Source organism: Lutzomyia longipalpis, chromosome 1 (assembly GCF_024334085.1).
Source record: "Lutzomyia longipalpis isolate SR_M1_2022 chromosome 1, ASM2433408v1".
Classification (NCBI taxonomy): Eukaryota; Metazoa; Arthropoda; class Insecta; order Diptera; family Psychodidae; genus Lutzomyia; species Lutzomyia longipalpis.
Window position 1 is genome coordinate 13,198,626 of NC_074707.1, and position 23,502 is coordinate 13,222,127.

At 33.9% G+C, this 23,502-nt stretch overlaps 1 protein-coding gene across 2 annotated transcripts; it reads right to left on the minus strand.

The window, feature by feature from the left end:
* Positions 1–33: 33 nt before the first annotated feature.
* Positions 34–23,497, minus strand: LOC129788201 (Kv channel-interacting protein 1). 2 transcript variants are annotated; one of them, XM_055824265.1, is made up of 6 exons: positions 23,163–23,497; positions 6,152–6,516; positions 4,623–4,692; positions 3,982–4,052; positions 2,017–2,211; positions 34–1,792 (listed from the first exon to the last, which is right to left on the minus strand). In XM_055824265.1, exons 2-6 carry the CDS (start codon positions 6,305–6,307, stop codon positions 1,664–1,666), a joined length of 621 nt encoding a protein of 206 aa, XP_055680240.1. In that variant the 5' UTR covers positions 6,308–6,516; positions 23,163–23,497; the 3' UTR covers positions 34–1,663. The 2 variants fall into 2 exon arrangements, with proteins under 2 accessions (XP_055680240.1, XP_055680241.1); XM_055824266.1 differs by having other exon boundaries at positions 1,170–1,792; positions 23,427–23,494.
* Positions 23,498–23,502: the final 5 nt, after the last annotated feature.

The window sequence follows — 23,502 nt, forward strand, 5'->3', positions numbered from 1 at the left end:
AATTTGTTTTACAAGATCTTAAAGAAGGTTTCTCTTTCTTTTTTTTCTTCTCTATTTTTGTTTTTATCTATTTATGCTAATTTTATTATTCTTTATGTTGGCTTTGTTGAGTCGAAGATGATGATTTGCAAATTTTATCTGCACCACTTTGAAAAATATTTTTTAACAAGATTTTTAATGAAATTTCTCTTTGATTTTCTATTAAATAAATAGGTAATATGTATTATTTTCTTTTAATTAGTGGTGCTGTAAATAATAAAAATAAATTTAAATGTTTCAGAGATTTTTTTCTTGGTACCTTTTTTTACCTGTCATTCGTGATAATTTTCTTTTATTTTACATTTAAAAGAAATAGTTTTCAAAAGTGAAAAAAAGGACATGGGTTGGGAATCTACCTATAAAATCTATGTATAGAAATACATGCATATAGTTTAAATTTCAAAAATGTTTTTCATTTCCTAATCATTTCACATGAAAATTGCATTTGATATATGATTCTAAAATGCAAAAAAGGTATTTATTTAAAAAATATTTCCTGTGTTATAAAATTGCACTTTGGCTTTGATTTAGGAGTTTGTCTATTTTTTTCTACATAAAAGAGTTTTTTTTTTTTGAAAATTAATTTTCTCTCAAATTTAAATAAATATTTTTATGGCAGAAGCACTTTTATAGGGTAGACATTTAATGTTTTTTTTTGTGCTGTGGATAAATAAAATTAAATGAGACAACTGAAACAATTTTGAAGTTATCAATAAATAAAGTTCATTAATCATGCAGAATGGTTGTAATATTACCTATAATATATTTTACATGTAGATTAATTTTTAATGGCAATTAGTTATATTCCAAGAGTACATGGAACATCGTTTTATCTGAAAAATTCATTATAGGTAGTGTTGGTTTTTTTTACAATAAAAAATGCCCACTTGAATATTATTTTTTTATACACATTGTTCCAAATTGGAACAAATTTAACCATTGACAATATTTTATTTTTTGCTGTTTTTTTTTCTCTATATACGCTATTTTTTGTATTTCAAACATTCATGTTATTTTTATGCCCGTTTTTCCGGAATCGTGTTCATTTTATGCAAAAAATTGAAGTCATATTTTAATGTCTTAACGTTTTACACCATATTGTTTGTTGGTAACATATAAAGTTATTGCTGAACATTTAATGTTCGATAATTAATATAAAATCATTTTTGGGGTTTTGTAAGTTTTACAAATTCTCCTCCCACTCATCCACATCTACATAATACTTTGTTGTTTTTATTTATTTATTTTTTATTTCTTTGGTTCCCATTGGGGAAGGGAGACAAGGACAGTGAGAAAAAATTATAAATTAAAAATTAAATTTAAATAGAAAAAGAAGTATTTATCATAATGTCAATAATCATTTCACCTAATAAGCGTATCTAATTCATGTTTCTTGCATTTGATTTCTCCCATCTACTTGTAATTTATAAGAGAAATTGTCCAATAGTCACAGTTTTGATTACAAAGATATAACATTTTTCTTTCTCTTAAATTGAAGGGCTGAAAATGAAGACTATGTACTTTTGTTCTTAATTTTACATTTTCATATAATAAAGAAAATTTACAGATCAATTAGAGAGACGGAATCTTTAAATTTATTGCTGACGAGATGCTCAGGCAATCGTCAAAGTCCTGTATCGAACATTTGCAGTGATTTCGTAACAAGATCATCTTTCAAGCAAGCTTCCAGGAATTCCTCAATTGTTATCACACCATCCTGATTCAGGTCCAACTTTCGGAAAACTCTATCAACCTAATGGTAAGAATTAGTGTTGGGTTGTTAATTTAACTAATTCCATTTTCTTTCCATTATTAAAGACATAAACTTTTCTAGTTAGTTCAAGATATTATTTCTTTTCTCTTAGCCCCCCATCCCTACATATCCTTTCTGTATATTCTTTCAGTAAGGAGCTGAAGTTTTTAATTATAAATTTTAGGGTATAATAATTTTGAAGTTAAAGAATATTTTTATTATACCTGATCTCTCGCCTTCCTGTCGTCTTCTGGCTGGTGTGCTCTTCTACCCATTAGCTCATGCACTGCTTGCACCACTTCACCCAATTCATTCCGACTAATACACCCATCTCCATTCAAATCATAAAGTTTAAAAGTCCATCTCAATCTCTCATAAACTGAACCCCGCAGTAAAGTTGATAATGTTACTAACAAATCCTGCATGTGGGGAGAAGAAAAAAAAAACAACGAGAAAAATGAGAGATAATGTACAGTACAATAACCACTTGTGATATTTATTATTCATCCGTGAAAATATGACGGAGCATGCCTTCATAATGATACTAATAATAATTTATCATTTAATAAGAAAAATGAATGAATGAAATTGTTGAAAAAAAAGAATTGAAAAAAATAGCGCTATTGAAAAGATTTTCAGTAAATAATGTAATATATTATATTAAGGAGCCAGTAGGTATGGTATTTCAATGTGAAAATTTAGCCATTGTGTTGAGGACAATGGTTCCAAATGGTACACAGTGTATGCAATGTTTGAAATTATTTCATTTAAATATAGGTACTATATGTATGTGTATATTAAACACAGGAATTCTTCCCTTTTCCATTATTATCCTTAAAAATCGATTTCATGGTCTCTCCTCTTGTTCTGTGAATTCGACAATTTTTCTGCAAATTCATTCCACAACTATTTGTCTTCCATCAGCTAAAGTATTTGCGTGAGATTTTGCCCTCATCACCAATTCATCTACAAAATATTTTCTCAAAATTCATCTACTTGTTATCTACGTAGGAGCCATTCTGATTTAACTTTTCTAATCTAATTCAAAAAGGAAAGTTTATAGATATGGAAAACTACATATATGGATTATGTTTTTAATCTACTATAACTTTTGCAAACTAGAAATAATATTATTAGAATGAATAATAAATTCATTGAATATTATGTAGACTAAGGCTCAACTTAAAGCTTCTAATTGTAAGTAAGTAATAAATAATATATTGTTTTAACTCTTTCTGCGTAAGAGGTGTGAACGGTATAAGATCATCTTAAAAATATTATATTCATAAAAAAAGTAGGTATGTTCTAAAAATTTAATTCTATTTTTTTATAATTGGTTTGGGATAAGCAGTCTATAAGTAAAAACACTAATTTCACGCCTTAATATCAGACGATTCAAATCTATTTAATTTAATAAAATAAAAGGAATTATCCTTAAATTTCCACATTAGAAGATCAAAGTAAAGATAGAAATTCTCATTAATTTATTATTTCATTACATAATGCTTCTGACGCTTGAAAAAGCTTTTACAAAGCTGAATTATTTTATGAACTTTAATTGAATTTCAAAGTCACAATTTTGCCAATTTTCCATTAATTTAAGCCGTAGTTTTAACTTCAATTTATGTAAATTTGAAGTTAATACCTATACACGTGGAATAATTGAATTATCTAGTTTGAATGGGTGAAAATTTTGAATCTAAAAAATATATTTTTCCACTCTTTTATGACAATGAAATGCTTAAATTGAAATATATTGGGTCATTTTTGTAACAACATCGTTTAGTGGGAGTTTTATGAGAGTTCCCCCAAATGTTTTAACTGCATCGAGCTTGAGAAAAAGAATGTCTATAAAAATTTTGAGAATTTCTATATCTTTAGTATGATCATCAATATTTTAAGTAGGTTATATATTAAATTGTTTAACTATTATTTATATTCTCATAAAATGCTTTAATATTTGAATATTTAAAAAAACCTACTTTATAAAATATTAATTATGTATATTTTAAATTAATATCTTTTACAATACCAGCTTTTTTATTTGAGTTTTTGTGAAGAAAGTCGCGCCTGAGATGTTTAATTTTTATTGAACACACACAGCAATGTTATTTTATTGTAAGTTAAATGATTGTTCTGTTCTTTTGAAACATATTAAACAAAATTAGAAGTTTTATCGTTCAACTTACCCGAAAGCTAATTGCTCCGTTGCAGTTAACATCGAATGCTTTGAACACGTAATGGGCATAAAGGCTGGAATCTGAAATATATAATTGATATTTTAGAAGCAACACTGCCTGCTAAATTATAACTTGGACTTGTGGCTTCAATTATTCCGTCATTTAGCGCATTAGGGACTTTTACAAGAGAGAAATGAGCAATAGAGTGGAGGGGATGGGGAACTTTATGCTCAAATCATATTTAATGTGTCTTAATTGTTTTAAAGATTATTTGAGAGTGTTAAAGTATAGGGTGGAAAATTACTTAAAGACTTCTCTTTACATTCATTTACAATGCCCTCTAAAAAAACATAAAGTGATAAATTGATGTAATGTAGTTTTTAAAATCATTCAATAAAAAATTAAAAATATACCCAACCAGCATAAATTGCAGAAATATGTATGTATGGTTCGTAAAAAAAAGAGCCTTTGAAGTATAAATTTTGTGAAAATTGATTGGTAATTGTGAATATTTAATGAGAGAAAATGAGATTAAAATTTACATAGCAAATGAAGTAGAATTGGGAAGGTGTGAAAATTCTCTTGTTTGTTTCAATATATTTTTCAAAAAAAGAAATTAGTGTACAAAAAGCTTGATGAGTGATACTTACTGCCATGTGGAAAAAATTTTGCGTAAATGTCTTTGAAACAGTCTTCATGTACAACACCTTCTGGACACTCCTGTGGTGGCGAAATAAGACATGAAAAAGGAGAGAAAGAACAAAAATATTAACATAAAAAATCTAAATTTAGAATGATTATGTTGTGAAGGTTTCAAAATAATTCTGAATTTTTTTTTCTTGCTGTTATCGATATAATTGAACTGCCTTTGTGTGACTGGCTCGTTTAATAAACTATCAATTTCGTCTATTTTTGAGCGCCAACAAGGGGGGATATTAATAATTCTCACTGTGGTTTACACTTTTACGTGCGATTGTAAAAATCACTCGAGGAATGAATTTCAGGGGAGTGAATCCAATAGAGCCACACACCGCTTTGAAATGCAAAACAATTTAATGTACACACATTTTTCACAGCCAAAAGAGATTAATAGAAGGATTAATGATTGTTATTTTCTCAATGGCTTCAAAATTTTTTTTATTGAACAGATGAGCAATCTTTTATTTAATTTTTCTTATAGGAACTTTCGCTATTATGAGCTTTATGATTTAATTTGCATTTGCAATGATTAAGCACCTGTCTTTAAAAAGAAATTTAATGACATTTTAACATTAAAATTCTGATGGTTTATTTGTCTCTTCTAAAAAAATATTTTAAAACTGTTATGAAATTTTTTCCCGTGTTCGAGTGCTCTTGACAGTCCTGGTACATAAAAAAATGACGATCAACAAAAATTATTTAATTAGATTTGACCCGAGTTTTTCTCGTTTATATGAAAATATATAAAAGTGATAGGTAGCAAAAAAAACATATTTTGTGCAATTTATTAAATAAATTCATATTGAGCAAATTCTATTGATTAAAGAATAACTTGTCAATTTAATTATTCCCACCTTTGCTACAATAAAAACACTTCATATTATGTACGTATACCACTTTTACCACCTAATAATGTATATATAAGTAGGTATGTAGTTTATGGTGTATTATGGAGCATAATTGCATGCAATTACATATAAGTACGGCAAGTATACGTTACAAATACAGGGTGAGCCATCTTAATTGCAGTTCCTCTTCCCAAAATCTTAATATTTCGTTCAGTTAGCAAGCTTAGAAAAGTTCCAAAACTATTGCTTATCTATCTTCCCCTTACGATCTCGCAATTGATCTTCATCAGTCGTCTTGCCTATTTTTTTAACTGGGGATTGTCGTCTCCTCTACCTTTTTTATACTCATATAAACATAAATGTTTTCAGTGAACTTTTACTAATTTTAATTTTCGTTTTGTGTTTGTACGTTTTAAGATTTAAACTTTTCTAAACTTTCTAAATTTTCTTAGAGCAAAAAGAGCAAAGAATCAATGGCTTTAGCTACCCCCTCTACCTACACCCTGTATTATATGTATAGCAGGCTATACGAATGTGTGTAATAAGTTTTTCCTTTCCATAATAATGTTCTTGTCATAAAAATAGTTAGCATGATAGGGGTTGTTCTAATGTATATTCACAAGGATACTCACTGTTTTAAATCCTCTGTACATCACTCGGATTTCCTGTCTCGTAAACTTTGTTTGCCGACAGAGATCCTCGAGCGCAACGGGAATTGGCTTTGGAACACGTGTTGGCTCAAGTTCATACACCACCTCCTCCAGAGGGCTATCAGGTGGTGTGGCCATGGTTTAATTGTGCAAAAAACACAACCCCTTGTGTGGTCTTCTCGACCACAGGAGATGTTCCAGATTGACAAAATGTTTCACAACAAGCAACGGTTGAGTCAATTTTGTTCCTTACAGTACACCAATATGAAGAACATTCTCCCACGAACGAGAGCTTTTGGGTTCCTTTACCGAGTCATCATTGCCCTCTTGTGCGGCACACACTCTGCCTGCAATGTAAACATGAAACTTTTGTCAGGCACACTTTAGAGAGCATTACAAATCCTGGACTACTTCCAAAAATCTCTCCACATTATTAACACACATATAGTATCAGGAAACTTAATAAAAAATCAATTTTCACCACACGCAAAAAAAGCAATAAAAATTTTCCATACGATTTAATGGGAATTTCCTGCCAGAGTCTCTTTTGGAGGCATTTATTTTCAACTTATATTTGTCCAAAAAAAAAGCTGGCACAATCTGCATAATCTACATTGTAGTTTTATATGTAGTAATGCTCATTGCCCTATCCTGGAGTACGAATGAGAAGACTTTTAGTGTTGTTGGCCAATCTTCAAGTGTTTCATAAAGTTTTGTAAATTAATCAGTGAATTCTCACAAAGTCTGTATATATATAGATTCCAAGAAATGAAAATTCCTTTGCCAACTAAATATTTTGGGGAAAATGTTTCCTTGTAATTTACTCCCTTTGTTGTTTATGAAGAAAATCAACAACAATTTGGAAAGGAATGGGAAAACTTTAAAATTATCTAGCTTTGATAATGGTTAATTTTATCCAACTTTTCTTAATTTGTTTGCCAAAGTTGTATAAGATGATACTGAAACTGTTCTGGTACTTGAACAGAAACTAACAGTGAAATATTCTTATATGCACTGATGGGTAACGTTGAAAAAGCTCAATAATGGTATTTTGTGTGAAAATACAGGAAAAGGGGAGTACGAAGGATCCAAATTTTCCCCTTAACACCTTCAAGATTCCAGTAATTCTAAGAGCTTTAAAGAATTTTCTTAAATTGGTCTTAGCATAATTTCAACTTCTTTTATTATATGTTAATTAAATGTGGAATAAGAATATAATTAATTCAATTACACAATGATCTCACAATTTAATTTAAAATGACCTAGAAATTAGAATTTATTTGAAAATCAAATGTCTTTTTGGAATATCCTTCGGGCAACGCGGAAACTTTTATATATAGAACGTTTTCCCAGGTGAAAAGCTTCTCAAAATGTAATGCTAAAACGTGGCGCGAATTTTGTCGACTGAATGCATTAATTTTCTCTATGCGTACTGCATCGCATAAATCGATCGATAAATAAATGCCCTTGAAGTTAATAAAAAAAAACTAAATCGTTCCGCTTTAATATTATCACTTCCACGCGATTTAAAGTATATATATGTTATTGTGAAAGCATGTAAATAGCTTCATGCTAATTTGCAAACTGAAATTTTACATGATTCTACATAATGATTATATACACGATACCTATACATTATACATTTAACACTTGAATTGAGGAAAAATGTCAAAATTGCCAACTTGCAAAAAAAAAAAAAAAAAAAAAGAGGCAAAATTGTTTGAAAATTGAATTCTGCGGAAGGGGTGAAAGTGAAAGGCAAATTAACCTTGGAAGATGCATCATTTTTTTTTTCCTCTCAAAACCATATTCATTCAGTTACGTTGTGCATCTCGTTCTGAACACACGTGTTTTTCAAGTGCGCTACGAATTTTTCAAATATTTCTTGAGTTTAATAGTAATTTTTCTGAATTTTATTTTGAATTAAGTTTTCCTAGTATATAAGGAGTTGAATTCTATAAATTATTTTGTCTTTCGAGGCGGTTTGGGGTACCTTTAAGGGAGTTTTTTGGGGGGAAAATTGTGGGATTTTGGGTTGATAGAATTACGAAGTGCTGCAAGTGAATTAGTGTGGAAAAGAAACGTGTTATTAGGCGTAGTCGTATTGGTTCGACCATCCGATTTAACGGGTGTTCGACAAAGCCTCGTGAAAGTATGGGTGACGATAGCGATGGCAGGGAGAGTGAGCCGAATGGGGCGCAGTCGGCAAATGATTCAGTTTCTAGTGCTTCTGGGGCTCCTGGGCCTGCCGGGGAAGCCTCAAACGCATCCGCAGCTTCCAATGAAACGCTACCTTTGGGAAATCGCATTCGATTTTATGCTCCTAATGCAAAAGGGCCGTATGTTGTGTACTTTAGAGGGAATGAGGGACAGTCAGTGAATCAAATTTCATTGGCTAAGAAAATGTACGCGAAATACAAGAGTATCATCGAAGTGCGCAAGATCTTCTCTGATAAGATAAAAGTCACTCTCTCAAACATTGCGGAAGCCAATTTGATGCCGTTGGACAAAGATTTTGCTCCCCTGAGGGTTTATATCTTGGCTAAAGAAGTAGAAATTGACGGCGTGGTTATTTTGGACTTGGATGAGTCGGAGCAAGTAATCAGGGGGGGCGTTGGTAAGCTCAAGGACGCGGTAAATGTCCAGATCAGAATCTTGGATGTTTTCAGGATGAATAAGAAGAAAGTGACCGAAGTTTATTCGGCGGAAGGGCCATCAAGTTCCTCTAGTGCAATGGCTGTAGATAGAAAAGTTGAGTGGGTTCCTGCGAAGGCGGTAAGGGTCACCTTTCAAGGCAACATTCTACCTGATTACATTGCGGTTGATGGGTTGGTTGTTACTGTTCACGCATACAGTGACAAGGTCATGTTCTGCACAAAGTGTTTGCGATACGGACACACTGTAAAATATTGTGGTAATAAGACTCGCTGCAAGAAATGTGGCTTGGTTCATGAGAATCAAGCGGCAAATTGTGCTGGTACAAATTTCACGTGTCCAAACTGCAAAGAATCTTTTCCAAATGCAAGCCACGTGTGCAAGGCAAGAGCTCTTCACGTTGAAAAATCGATTAAGAACATGAAAGTCAGGCACAATGTGTCCTTTTCTCAGGTGGTTCAAGGGTCCCAAGGTCTTAAGCGTGATCGAAATTCAAATATGTTTGATGCTATTTCGGATCTCGAAGATGATGTTTCGGACTCAGACTCCGAGTGGGACTTTCCTTCAATGGAAAGGGCTGCTGAGCTCAATAAGAAAAAGGTTAAGAGGCCGAAAAGTGCTTTCGATAAGGCGCGTTTGTCACAGAAACAGTTTCACCGAAAGAAGTTGGCTGAACAAGAAGGTAGAAAGGGGGGTACAGGGGTTGATTCTAGTCAATCTCAAGCAGCTCAAGTGAATGAGGGTCGGAAGAAAACTTCGAAAAAGGCAAAGAAAGACAAGACCGGTAATTCCGATGGTAATCCTGGGTGGGATGGTTGGAAAGGCATTCTGTTAATGATTCTTCATTCTTTCGGGGTGAAGGAGGATATTATAGCGTGTTTTGAAAATTTTGTTTTTCCTCTTGCCGATAAGTTTCTCCCGTGGTTGATGCCCAAGTTGACCAAAATGGTTGAGTCCGACGAAGAAGACGAAGAAGATGTCTAGTTCAACCCCACACACGGTTAAAATACTCCAATGGAATTGTAATGGTGTCCGCTCTAAGATAGAAGATTTAATTGTTATATGTAATGATCTAGATGTTGGCGTAGTTGCTTTACAAGAAACCAAATTGTTGCAGGGTGCTTTTAGACTTGGTGGTTATGACATTGTCAGGAAGGATAGAACTGCTAGGGGTGGGGGAGTACTTTTGGCCGTAAGATCTAACTTAACATACACACGTGTTAACATAGCCTCAGATATCGGTGGAGATTGTGTTTGTATTGACTTGACGCTAAGCGGTAGAATACTTCGCATCTTTTCGTTGTATTCTACCAACGATCATAGAATAAATGCTCGTGATTTCAATAGATTGTTAAATGAAAATCATAATTTGAACGCCGTGGTTCTAGGTGACTTTAATGCTCATGGGAGTATGTGGGGTTCTAATACAACTGACGCCAATGGAATTATTTTGGAAGAGTGGATAGAAAAGACTAATTTAGTTGTGCTAAATGACGGCAGGTGCACCAGAATTGGTTGCCCTCCGATCTCTCCAAGTATTCTAGATTTATCATTGGTGTCTCAAACACTTGCAATTGATTGTCAGTGGGATTTGTATGAAAACACTGTAGGAAGCGATCACTTCCCAATAATAATTCATATTTCCAGCCGCCAGGAAGGATCTAATGAATCCAATGATGATAACATTTTAGATAGTTTAAATTTTTCATATATTGACTGGCGCAAGTTTAATGTTGAATTTGAAGCAGGTGTGGCGGAAATTGAGGTGCTACCCGATAGCGAAGAAAAATACGAGAAATTCGTTGAGAACATATTATCTTCTGTCAGAGCTTCTGGCACACTTCGACGTCAAGACAATGGCAAGAGAGACAAACCATGGTTTGATCAAGCATGTAAAAGATTGTGGGCATTGAGAAAAGAAGCATTTCAAAAATTCTCCAGAACTGGTGACCGCGCGTCATTTTTGGCATATACAAGAATTAATGCTGCAACGAAAAAACTTTTGAGACGCAAGCGGATTGATAATTGGAGAGATAGATGCTCAGAATTCTCTAGTACTACTTCTTTATGCGAAATGTGGAATTTAGCCAGGTCTTTCAGGGGTGTGTCAAGGCAAAAACAGGGTACGTTCAGAGACGAATGGGCAGAGCAGTTCGCAGATAGGTTAGCACCTCCATTTGTAGCCAAACCGCAAGTCTTCTTTGTGCCGGAATCCCACGGTAGTGACAATAACCCTTTAACTGGTCAATTTAATTTAGAAGAACTCGTTTGCGGCATTAAGTCAATTAAAAATCGTTCACCAGGAACCGATAATATCCGAGCATTGTACCTAAAGAAATTGTCAAGACGAGGGGTTGAGGTTTTGCTAAGTCTATTCAATTTTTTCTGGAAATCATGCACAATCCCCACCAAGTGGAATGAATCAAAAGTCATTGCAATTCCCAAACCGAATAAAGATAAGTCAGATCCTAAAAACTATCGGCCGATTAGTCTGCTATCTATAGTAAGAAAACTTTACGAAAAGCTAATTTTGACTAGGCTACAAAATTGGCTTGAGGGTCAGAACGTAATTCCAAAATCCCAGTTTGGTTTTTGTAGAGGCCGAGGTACTCATAATTGCATCGCCGCTCTGAGTTCTAAAGTCGAGCTTGCTTTCCAAAACAAAAAGGCTCTTGGGTGTGTTTTCCTTGACGTGATGTCAGCCTACGATCATGTTAAGATAGATATACTGTGTCTCAGCTTGAGGATTCTGGGACTCCCTGGGGGAGTTGTAGCAGCAATTTATAGCCTGTTAGTATACAGAGAACTATTGATTGTTAACAATTCCAGAATAGTGGCAAGAAGAGTTGGATGGATGGGTCTCCCTCAGGGTTCTGTACTTTCCCCCACATTGTATAATGTTTACATACAGGACATTGAACGTTTTGTACCTCAAGATTGTTTTATACTCCAGTATGCTGACGATGTAGTTTTGGGAATTGAGAGTTCAGACACAGAAATTATCCAGAGAAAGTTGGTTGATGGATGCAGGTCCTTGGGTGCGTTTTATGACAGTGTAGGTCTAAATATTTCCACTGAAAAATCTGAAGTTATGGTTTTCGCCAAATCTCACAGGGAGAAGGCGGTAAGCGTTGAGTACAGAGGAGTTATGCTGCCTCAGGTTAATACATTCAGATATTTGGGAGTTATTTTTGATCGTAAATGTCGTTTTGCTGCGCACTGTCGTGAAGTAGTATCTAGGAGTGCTTTGCGTCTAAACTTCCTTAGAGCGGTAGCAGGTATGTCATGGGGCGCTCACCCGAGATTGATGTTAATTATCTTTAAAACCGTCATTCGCCCGATTCTCGAGTACGGCTGTTTTGCTTTTGCCGGAGCGGCTGAGTGTCATCTGATAAAACTGAAACGTGTACAGTGGAAAGCTATACGTATATGTTTCAGTTTAATGCAGAGTACCCACACACAAGCCGTTGAGGTAATTGCTGGGATATTGCCCTTAAATATTCGGTACGAGATGCTTATTGGGCGAATGATATCGAGAGCGCGGGTGATTCAAGAAGAACTGTGGCAGGATATGTATGCAATTGTGAGAAAACGTCCTTCCAGCAGAATTGCACGGTATGCGCAAAATGCAGACGAATTAGTTCTACGCAGTAACGATTCCGAGGAAGCAATGTCAGTTGTAGTGTACAAGCAGGCAATGGAGGTTTGGCAGGCAGATTGGGAAGCAAGTGATCTTGGTAGATTCTGCTTCTCGATTCTACCTAAGGTGTCGGACTCACCATGGTTCTCTAAATTGCAGTTCATGTGTAGAAGGGAAATAGTCTTGATCAGCCGTATCGTTAGTAACCACTATAGGCTAAATGCGCACCTCGCAAGATTTGAAATTGTGGCCCAGTCGCTGTGCACTGATTGTTCTACGTATATGGACGTAGATCATGTATTGTTCCACTGTGGTGTATCGTCCTCTGGTCGAGCAGATTTGTTGTATAGTTGCGCGGGAATTCAATATTCCAGGGATTTGTGCGCACTATCAATACAGGAAAAGTCGGTTAGGGCGCTAAGAGCAATTGATCGTTTTGTTCAGGATAATAACCTCTGTATTTAGTCTAGTGTTCGTTACGTGTGTAGTCGTTTTATGTCTCCCTGTTTCCCCTGTGTTTTTTTTTTTTTTTTTTTTTTTTTTTTTGCTGTCAGTGCGCCTATTGTTTAGAGTACTGGCAGGCTAAGTAGCCATTGCGGCAATGCCTCGGTCCGAAATCAACTCTACGAGTTGAGGACCTGAGGGGTGGAGGTGGGTAAAAAAAAAAAAAAAAAAAACCATATTCATTGAAAAAAATCGCCAAATGGAGTGGAAATTAAAAAGTTTCCATTTATCCGTTTGGAGGAAATTATATATAGCGCGTGCATGATGATATTGGGAAAATTTATGGTGACTTTTTCTCTTTAACACGTCTTTTGTGGTTAGTGTGGTTTTCACCCCCCATCATGCCCCGTATAGGAGGGTGTGAGAAGAAATGGTGCTAATACGAGAACAGAGACTTTCCACTAACATGAAAGTACAAGGCTTGGCACAGAAGGGGGGCAGAAAAAAAAACGAAAGTGTGGAAGAGGAGAAAAGAAACATTCTTAGGGGCGAATCGATTCATCAATCAAAAATAAATAAAATTATTATCTTAGCAGAAAAATCTTAACGATACCACATAATCAATGGTATTCGTGGCTAAAAATACTTATATATTTCACATAGTTTTGCAAAGGGCGAAGAGAACCAAATAGCATTGGACCCCAAACAACGAGTATATGTATGGCAAAGTGGTTGATACGGATCTACCAAGTGTCAACGTTTCCTCATAATCATTTACCACTACAGTATACAGTCCGCCGGATATTGTATATGTAGTATTCCGTATGTATATATAGTACACATATGTAGCTATTTGGGAGACCCCCGGAAATACTGCAAAGTACATTTTCTTACAACATAATCATGCAATAGCAATAAATATAGTGGCAATGTGACCTCTGGTTCTCTGTCGTGGCAACGCAATTTCTTCTTCAAAATCCAACCAACTTCTTATGTTTATAAGGTGGATTTTTTTTCTTGTATTTAGGACCGAGCATTTAAAGAGATTTTCACTTGTGCTGAGGTGTCGTAAAAAAAGCTACAGCTACAAGTTTTGTAAGAAATAAAATCAATACAGTGCTCCCCCCCTGACTTGTTTTAGCACATACCAAGGATGTAGAATAGCACTCTGTATTTATACTTCTTTAATCATTTTGTACTCCCTCATTTCCCCCAAAATACATTATTATGTAGTGTTGTGGAATAGTGTATATAGTTCCACTATACTCTGCTCTATCGCTATATACACAGCAAAGTTAGTTAAATGAAGCGATGAGGGTGATGACTCAAAATCGCCCTACATTTTGCCATTATAGCGTGAATTGCAGTTATTGTGCCATGTACTGACAAATCGAATTTTCTGGTTTGTCAAAATAACAATAATCGGCTTTTAGTACCAAAGGGGTTAATTGTTTTAAATTAAGAACTCTCCCTCATTTGGGAAATAGTACGATTAGTATGTTAATTTATATTACATACATATCTATATAATGCATGTGGTATTTAATTAGTTGGTAGGTATTTTTAAATGCATCAATTTGTTGATAATGGATGAAACTTTTAAAAAATCAAGCAGTTAGAATACTCCATGAAATTTTGCAATAATGGGAGAGCACGCTGTATGATCTGTTAGTAAGCTTCGCAAATGCTTTTATATACGACGTTTCGAAAGTTTTATTCCCCCTTCATCAGGTCTACCAGAGGGGATAAAAAGGTGGTGGTCCTTATGTATATTATTTTGTTAATTTAAAATATTAAAAATTATGAGATAAAAAAATTAAAATCAACCCTTAAACATGTATTAAAGGCAAAATTGTTTCAAACTTTTAAAGATTTGATGAAGAGGGAATAAAAGCTCTCGAAAAATCATTATATAGGTAATGCAAAGCTCCTACATATAATACATCGTTTACTCCTACATCACTGAACTTTACCCGACCATCTCTGAGAACATTAAAAATTTGTAATAAAATTAAAACCTGACAAAAAAATTACAGATCTTTAATCTCTGAGTGTAAAATATGAAAAAAGGTAAAATGGAAAAGGTCAGAAAAATTAGGAAGTGCTCGGCATCATCACATATGGTCTAACACAGGCACTTTTGCCAGCTTGCAACAACTTGGGCAGCAATTAAATGCTCGACAAATAATAAAGCATCGCTTCAGCAAAAAGTTTGGCACATTTAATTATGTATTTAACCCCTTAAAACTTAGACCACAGAAAACCATTAAAAATTAAATGCCAAAATAATTTTCTTGCAATTAAAGTCAAAAGAATTTCTACCTTATTTTGCTTGCTATACTAAATTTTATTTTAGCATTATTCTCTCATATTTATTCACATTTCGCATGTATTCCTACGCAATGGGTAGATATTTTTATTGATCAGATAAGATAATTAATCACTGATATAAAAAAAACCTTTAGTGAAATGTGTCATCAAAGTTGTGATATTTGGTGATTTCATTACTAACACGGGGGATTTAATATCCCTCCACTGTATGGTTTAGTTTATAAACTTCTCTGTGTTTTGGGATTTAGGTTTGGCACGAAATTTATATTTATCCTTCATGCAATACAAACGTGTAGTAAATATTTTTCGAAAAAAAAAAATCCGCGAAAAAAAATATTCACTCTGGGAAAAGCAAATCAATAATAAAGTTTGGCGCTCGCAGCACATTTGGGACACATAGTGTTTTGGGAATGGTTTCGGGAATGTTGCTTTTACACCCAACACAGGAATTTTATGAACGTTTTTTTTAGGCTAAAAATTATTAATTTGTGGAAGTTTCTTTATTTGTTTCTGTTGACGAACACACCTAGAACTGAATAGAAAATAAAAAGAATTCTTCTTTTTTGTGCTCTAACTTTTCGCTATCAAATGGACAAATCTTTTCCGTACAAACCAACACGTCATCGCTTTCAAGCACTGGATTTTGTTGCCATTGGAATTTAAATTGAAAGATATCACGAAAGACTTTTTCCTTGATTTTCACCCCATTTTATTCTACACGCTTACACGTATTTTCGTTGTTAAATTCGTATATGCGCCACTCTTCACACTGTCATTACTTTTTCCCGTGGAATTACGCAAGGACCCTCCACGTGGTATAATTATTTATTGTATATATATGTAATTTTAATGATATCTTGAATTTATATTTTAAGTATTTTTCCTCAAATTTGCATTTGGAATATTTTACAGCATATCTCTGACGTGGCTCAAGGATTTCCGCAAAGCTTTTATATTTTAATTTTCATAAAAAAAGAGATTGAAAATATTTTTCACAAGATTTTATTTTCATTGACCATCAAAAAGTGATGACTTTGCATAAATATCGGCCGATAAAATTTGCTTGAGTAACATCATCAGACTCCCTCTGTATCAAATGATATGTTATTGCAAATGAATGTTCTTGGTGATAATTACATAAACTTTCTTGTGCGCCAATTAATTGAAACATCTCAATGTTTTGGCACTTTGTACAAAATCCAAATAAAATATTTGTAATGAGATGTGAAGGAAAATCTCACATTTTGCTGTATAAATATATTATTAAAGGCTGCGTATTTTATAAACTTATCGAGATTCACTTGAATTGTTTATCTTTGTGTAATTAATTATGCGATTTGATCGGTGAGATTGGTGGAGTATATTAAATATTTGTTGCATATGCGTCACGTTTTCATTATTATCAAATTATCTCTAGGCAGGATAAGATGGGTGAAGGTGTGAGTTAATCAATTTCATCAATTTAGATAAAATATTTTTTGTCACTTAACGAGGGCTACATTGTAATAACGGCTAAGTCGGCTAACTTTGTATGGGCTCCGAACCGACTTAGCCGTTTTTACAATGTAGCCCTCGCTATGCTGCAGCGGGAGGTGTTATAGGAAAAATTCTAAGAAGTAGTTTTATATGAAATTTTCTACCTTACAATGTTCTCTCAGAAAACTTTGGCCTCTTCTAGAATTTTGAAATAAAAATTTCTAAAAAATTTCGAACAAAAAAATTCTAGACCATCATGGTTAAAAATTTATATTAAAAAAGAAAGCAAAGTAATTCCTTAATCCCTTTTCAACCTGGCAAAAATACTAATTTTCCATGTAAATGGTAAAATGAATTATTTTCTTCTCTATCTTAATCATCTAAAAACGAACCAACATCATTGCAAGATTTTTCTTGTAAAAAAGAATTTCATAAAATTGCTTGTAAGGAATTTCATTAGGCAGGTACGTTGATTAAATTTTTAAACATCTTGCATGATTCTATTAAAGCGAAGAAAGTTTCGGTAAAAATAAGAAAGGAAAATATATGCCAAAGATCTAACAAGATAAGACATTCTTATAGTTAAGAAAAACCCACAAAAAACTTTGGAGTTTTTTTTATAAATGAAGATTAATTTATGAACTTAAACTTTATGCTTCAGAAAAGTTTCGTGACATAGACTATTATTCTTGGTTTTGATAAATTCTCTTGTTTTGCTTGAATAGCAACTCAACAAAATAACAAACAATTTTACAATGATAGGTCCACGAAGACCTGAGGATTTGACCACAGGACAACCACGATAAAAATTTAATTGTATGAGGCATAAAATATTAACACACGAGGAAACCCACGGCTCTTTCCACAAGATTGTATTATTGTTTTGCATTGCTTAAAATTCGTGAATACTTTATGACTGTTTTCATTTAAAATTTCAACATAATCATAAAAAGGATTTTTTTGCAATGAAAGTTAAGTTTTAATGTATACAATTTTTGGGAAGTGCATCTCTAATTTGGCAAGTCTCAACAACAAGAGAGTGGAGACAACATGCAAAGTTTCTTTTTTTTTATTCACATTATTTGCTGTATGTATAATTGTGTACTGAGAGAACGAGCATGGACAATTAAATTGTCCCCTTAATGTTCCTCCCAATTGTTAGTTTCTCATACAATACCCCCCAATGCAATTTAAGAGATTTCAGGAATTTACAACATAATTTCTGCATGAAGTTCTCTCATAAAAACAGAATTTTTATTATACGAATCTGTGAACAACACTGTTGGAAAATAAACTTTTCTTCTCTATGTATAGTGTACAAAAAAAAACTAAATTCACTGGACTCCCTCTATCTCTCTGTCGAAAAAAAAACTTTGAATTTCAGCAATGGCTTGTAACATCCTTCCAGGAAGTTTCATTGGCATTGGTGTGAGGATGCTGGCAAGAATTTTAGGAAAAAAAATTTATTATGTCTGTGGTTCATTTTCCAAGTGGAGAGCCCCTATAGGAGGGCAACATGGTGGGAGAGAAATATTCAACAGGAATTTGTATAAATCTTCACACAGAAAAGGCTTTCTGTTACTCTTGGGAGTATTTTGGTGTATGTGACATGAAATTTAAGGCCCTCTTAAGCACTTTCGCCTTCTTCCGTAGGAAATGTGGAAAGATTTTTTTCTCACGCTAACTCAATAAGATTTATGATAAATTCTCGCCATCTTAATAAATAAAAAATTAGATTTGTATTTCGGATATTACACTCGAAATTTAAATTGCTGCTATATGTACGGCAGACTTGCATTATTATCCTTCGTTATGCAGATTGATGTAATAAAAAAATTGAGTTGGAAATAAATATATTATTAAGAGAAATATCATGCAATTTGCTAAAATTATCTTTATATTTTATTTCATGAAGAATAAATTAATAAATCGTATTTCATTTTCTCAAGAATGAAAAGAAAAGTTAAAGATGTTAAAGATTCCTATAGGGGCGCATTAAAGACCGGCCTACATTTTTGGGATGAATAAACGAGAAAATTAAATGAAAATGAAAATGTTTCCAGAAGGATAATTAAAAAGTTTTCCATGTCTGGTGCACACAGAGGTTTGAAGACGAATTAATTAATTCTGCTGAGTTGAATTGCAGAAAACTATTCTCAGAAAAAAAGTTACATTTTATCCTCTCGAAACTCAAGGATTTTCCTGAATGAAAAACAGCCTTTATTTATCATGTACAATTTGTAGGAACTCTTGCAAAAAGGACCTAAAAATACATTCATTTTTGGTTGCCAGATTTGACTCTTGACGTTCATTCGGGATAAAAATCAATGAATGGGATAGTCGAAGGAGGTCTATTATTGTAAAAACTCTTGAAAATTTTATAGTTTCAAAGACATTTACATGGGGTATAGTGTGATTGATTTTAGGAAAATATAGGAGAGCATGAGGGTAAAATGGAACTGAATGATATTGGAAAAGTTTTTTGCTGTTAGGAAAATCAATTAGGGGAATAGCGAGATCAAAGGGTCAAAAATGAATAAAAAATTCGTAAAGAAACTAAATATTTTCCATTAGAATTAGTTTGGAAAAGTCAGCAAATATTTGCCTAAAAATGCACACAATGACATAAATATTGTTCTTTCAATAATAATATCTTTCATTGAATCAATCATCTATGAATTTTTTTATCGTTTAACGTTGTTTCTTATGCATCATGAATTAAAAGAGACAAAAATTTCAATTATGACGTCATTGTTTGCATTTTTGGGCAAATCTTTACCTCAACCGATTCTACAAAAATGAGCCTATCCCGATAATTTCTTTGAATAAGGATTTCTCACACACATAAACGAATAAACTCCTTTAGTAACGACCCTTTTTAAAGTTAGGAAGTGTTTAGTTGCTAAAAATATGTCTCTTCTACCCTCTCTCCGTAGTTTTATTTATCTGATCCAGTAGCACCACTAAGATAGCATTATAATATTAATTTCTATCCACAAATACGTTATATAGTATATCTATCGCATCTCAAAACAAGAGCAAAGCTATCTGGAGTTGGTGAATTAATTAGTAGACGATTCAGTGCATTGTTAGCACCATAAAAGTATTATATGGTATGTAAGTATAAACATTTTCCCCACATCAAGGAGCACACACATATAGTGATATCTTGGCAGAAATTGAACAAATAGAGACATTATATCTGGGTATGGAGAACCTCTGTGCTCTCTTTGCGACGACGCCATAAGTGTTGAGGGATATATGATTTTTATGTCATTCATTAATATTGGAATCGAAAATTGAACATGAGACACGGAAGCACCTGTTGGAAAATTATTCTCATGCGATTCAGCGCTATATATAATGTGGTTCAATGATGGGATATTGTGTGAATATGTAATATTTGCCACTGGGATCTACCTGTGCGCCTATATAGCCTACCGTTTTTGGGATTGTGTGTGACCCCATTGGGGAGGGTGTGTGTGGAGATAAAACACTGTAATTCATATGGTTGTTGGGGGAAAAAAGGGATTTGCGCTGACACAATTTCATTATCACATTTTTGACATCAACACGCTTTTAGTGGGCAAGGCTAGAATGGCATTCAAAATACATATAGAAGAAGTAGAGAGAAAAAAAATAATTGTGAGGAAACAGTGAGATATAACGTGATTTTGTTTCCTTCACTATAAGCTAATAATAGGCACTCCCATCGATTAAAAAAGTGACCTTGTACACCAGGATGAATATGCTGCGAAAAGTAGGAAGACTATTAGTAGTTATAATTAGCATAAATATGAAACTAATCCTGTTATGATTTTTTTAGAGTTTGTTACTTAAATTTTTTTATGCCATTTTCACTGCAAAAGGTAATACGATTGTTGCATGCACAAGGGGTGGTGTTACCTGGGCACTACAGGTAGCTACGTTGGTATTGATAATTGGTTAAAGTTCTCATTAATATTGCTAATAAAATGCTCAACTTTCATTACGTGTTTTGAATAAATATTTTGAGATCAAATTGTTTTCACGCGAGCTTTAGATTTTTGGAGAAATTCCAACCACCCCCATCGTCTTGTGGTCATCAGTCAACCTCTCTCATTAAAGCAGATCTTGTTGTGCGAGAAAATAATCTTCACATCGTTAAGTAAATGCTGGAAAGGTCTGTGTCCTGCAGTGATGGGAAAAAAAGGGCTTGAATGTTGTTCTTATTTGATTAATGTTTTATTTAGGGGGTGGAGATTGAGGTAAAGTTAATCCCTTCATGTGGTTCAAGGAAGCTCAGGAAAAATGCATTTTCTATTTACATTCAATCGTGTGGTTTGAGAGAAAATTATAGGGCAGGAAGTTTCTCATAAAATTGTTCTATTTTGAATTTTGCGTCATTCTATAGGACAAGAAGGTTCTACGGAAATTAATTTATCTATAAGTTAACTATATTGAATATCCATGCAGTCCCTGCATCTTGCTATTTAAAAAAAAATCATTCAGTATTTTAGAATGGATTAATGGTTTTGTGTCTATGGCTCAAGACCAGCAGCTGATAAAATTTTTAATATTTTAAAGTTAGTCTAAGATTCTTAAACCTAGCTGAAGATTTCTTAAACTAGGCTTACGTTTTTCAAACTTGGTTTAAGCCAGGCTCGACCTGAGTCTTTTTTTTAATATATAAAATAAATATATACCGAAGCTGAATGCATTTATGGATGACTTTAACGCATTTAAACAGCGGAAAAGGGTCAAGCGCATAGATCTTAATCGTTTTCGAGTAGAGAAATTTGTAAAAATCAACACAATTTTTTTTTAATTCCGATTCAGCTTGATCTAACCGTTTATTCTTAAAAGTTTAATCTTATAAACTTAAACCCAACCTAAAAGAGCTAGGTCTAGCCTAAAATGCTTAAGCCTGGTTTAAAAAATTTAATTCTGACTTAAAAAACTTAGGCATAGCAAAACTTGGGCCTAACTTTAAAAGCTTAATTGAATTACATCCCAAAACTGCATTCTTTGTTCATAAACGTGCTAATAAGTAAATTAAACTATCGCCTTTGTCGCATTTTAAGGCTCATCATCACTTTTTAAAAACTCTCAAACTATTGACGTCAATCATGAAGCCTCGCGTATATTACATAAACATATAAATTGTCCTTAACTCACGAGAAAGTCCTTGTTATCAATCTCCAAGTAATTAATTCAACTTACAAGATATTAATAAATCGATAAAATATTAGACAAAATTGTAAATCTGCCCGCTCTAACATCCACAAACTATTCCTAATTCGCGTGTTTTATTTTTCACTCTTGCAGAAAATTCCTCTATACATATGAAGAGAGCAAAGCGAGTCACAAAAAATCACGATAAATCTCTCCAGGGTGATTTTTCCATCACTTGTGTTTTTTGCATTTAATTTCACTGCGCTCCGGCTATCTGGCACATAATATTCAATTTCGCTTAGTTTGGTGATCAAAGGATGAAAAAAAAGGGGATGGAAATCAATTAATTTCTTTCTCTCTTTGGGGGTGAAAGAAAAAAAGAACTTTGACACATCTTTCATGGTGCACCTTTTGCGCCCAGAGGGGTGGTGCTTTTTTTTTAGGTGTTGGGGGTGGTGGGTGTGAGCTCTAGGATGTTGCGAAAAGTTAGTAAGAAAAAGAAAATAAAAGGTACAAAAAGAGAGGAAATTGATTAAAGCTAAAGGGTGTTGGTGGGAGTGAAAATTTTCACTTTATACAGGATGATTGCATACAGGTGGGGGTGGTAACGGCGTGGGATTGCGATTATGCTTTTCCCTTTTGACGAGCACAGTACACACACACACCGACATCCCTCACTCAGCAGAATGACTGCATGATGAATTTTCTCCCTGACCCACTCGCAAACGATTCTCCAATTCTCCTCTATGATACGAATCATTGTATATTGTATAGGAGGAGATTCACCAGTACTGAGATTTCTAATCAATACTTCTCACTTTTAGCGAGCTTCTTGCATTTTTATGCGTGCCTCACAGTGGTGGTGAGCTTCCCATGGAGGGGAAAAATGTATCTCTGCGTCCTTACGATAAGCAATCGCACGTCTTTGGCGAAGGGTTTTTCGGTGTATGTAATACTTAAAGTCGCCCACCGCCCCCCCAAATGGAAGAAACGGGTATGGCACAGCTACTATATACATAAATACATGTTCATGTACAAGGGGTGACCAACCCCGGGAAAGGGAGTTGCTAAACGCCAAGATATGCGGGAAGAAAAATTAAGTGTTGGACCCCAGTGAATAGTGGCTGTTTGGGAGTCCCGGGAGAAGGTACAAAAAGGAAAACAATATTTTCCACACAAACACATCCACACACACACTCGGGGGAAGATTCAGAAAAAAGAAAAGAAAAAGGAAAAACATTCACACGAAAAAAAAAGTAGAAGGTATTTAAGTAATAAAGAAATGTTATATACTCTTTGCGACTCTTGGTGGGCGAGGAGGGTCAGATGAATTCGCGGATGAGACGAAAATTTTGAGCCAGGCAGCGCGAAGATGATGATGATGAGAAGAAGGAAAAAAAACAAGAAGAGATGATCTTTTCTATTCGTAAACGATGTGAATTTACGAGTGGCTGTGAGAGCGTACTGTTCCACCCAAACTTAGGAAATTTTTCGTGCGTTGTGAAATGAAAATGAGGAAAAAGTAGAGGAGGAAAAAAAACTTATAGTGACACGCACACGGAATGTTGAAATAATTTGTTCTCGCTTTTTTATGTTCCGGACGAGTGGAAAATCCAACACTGACTGAAAACTT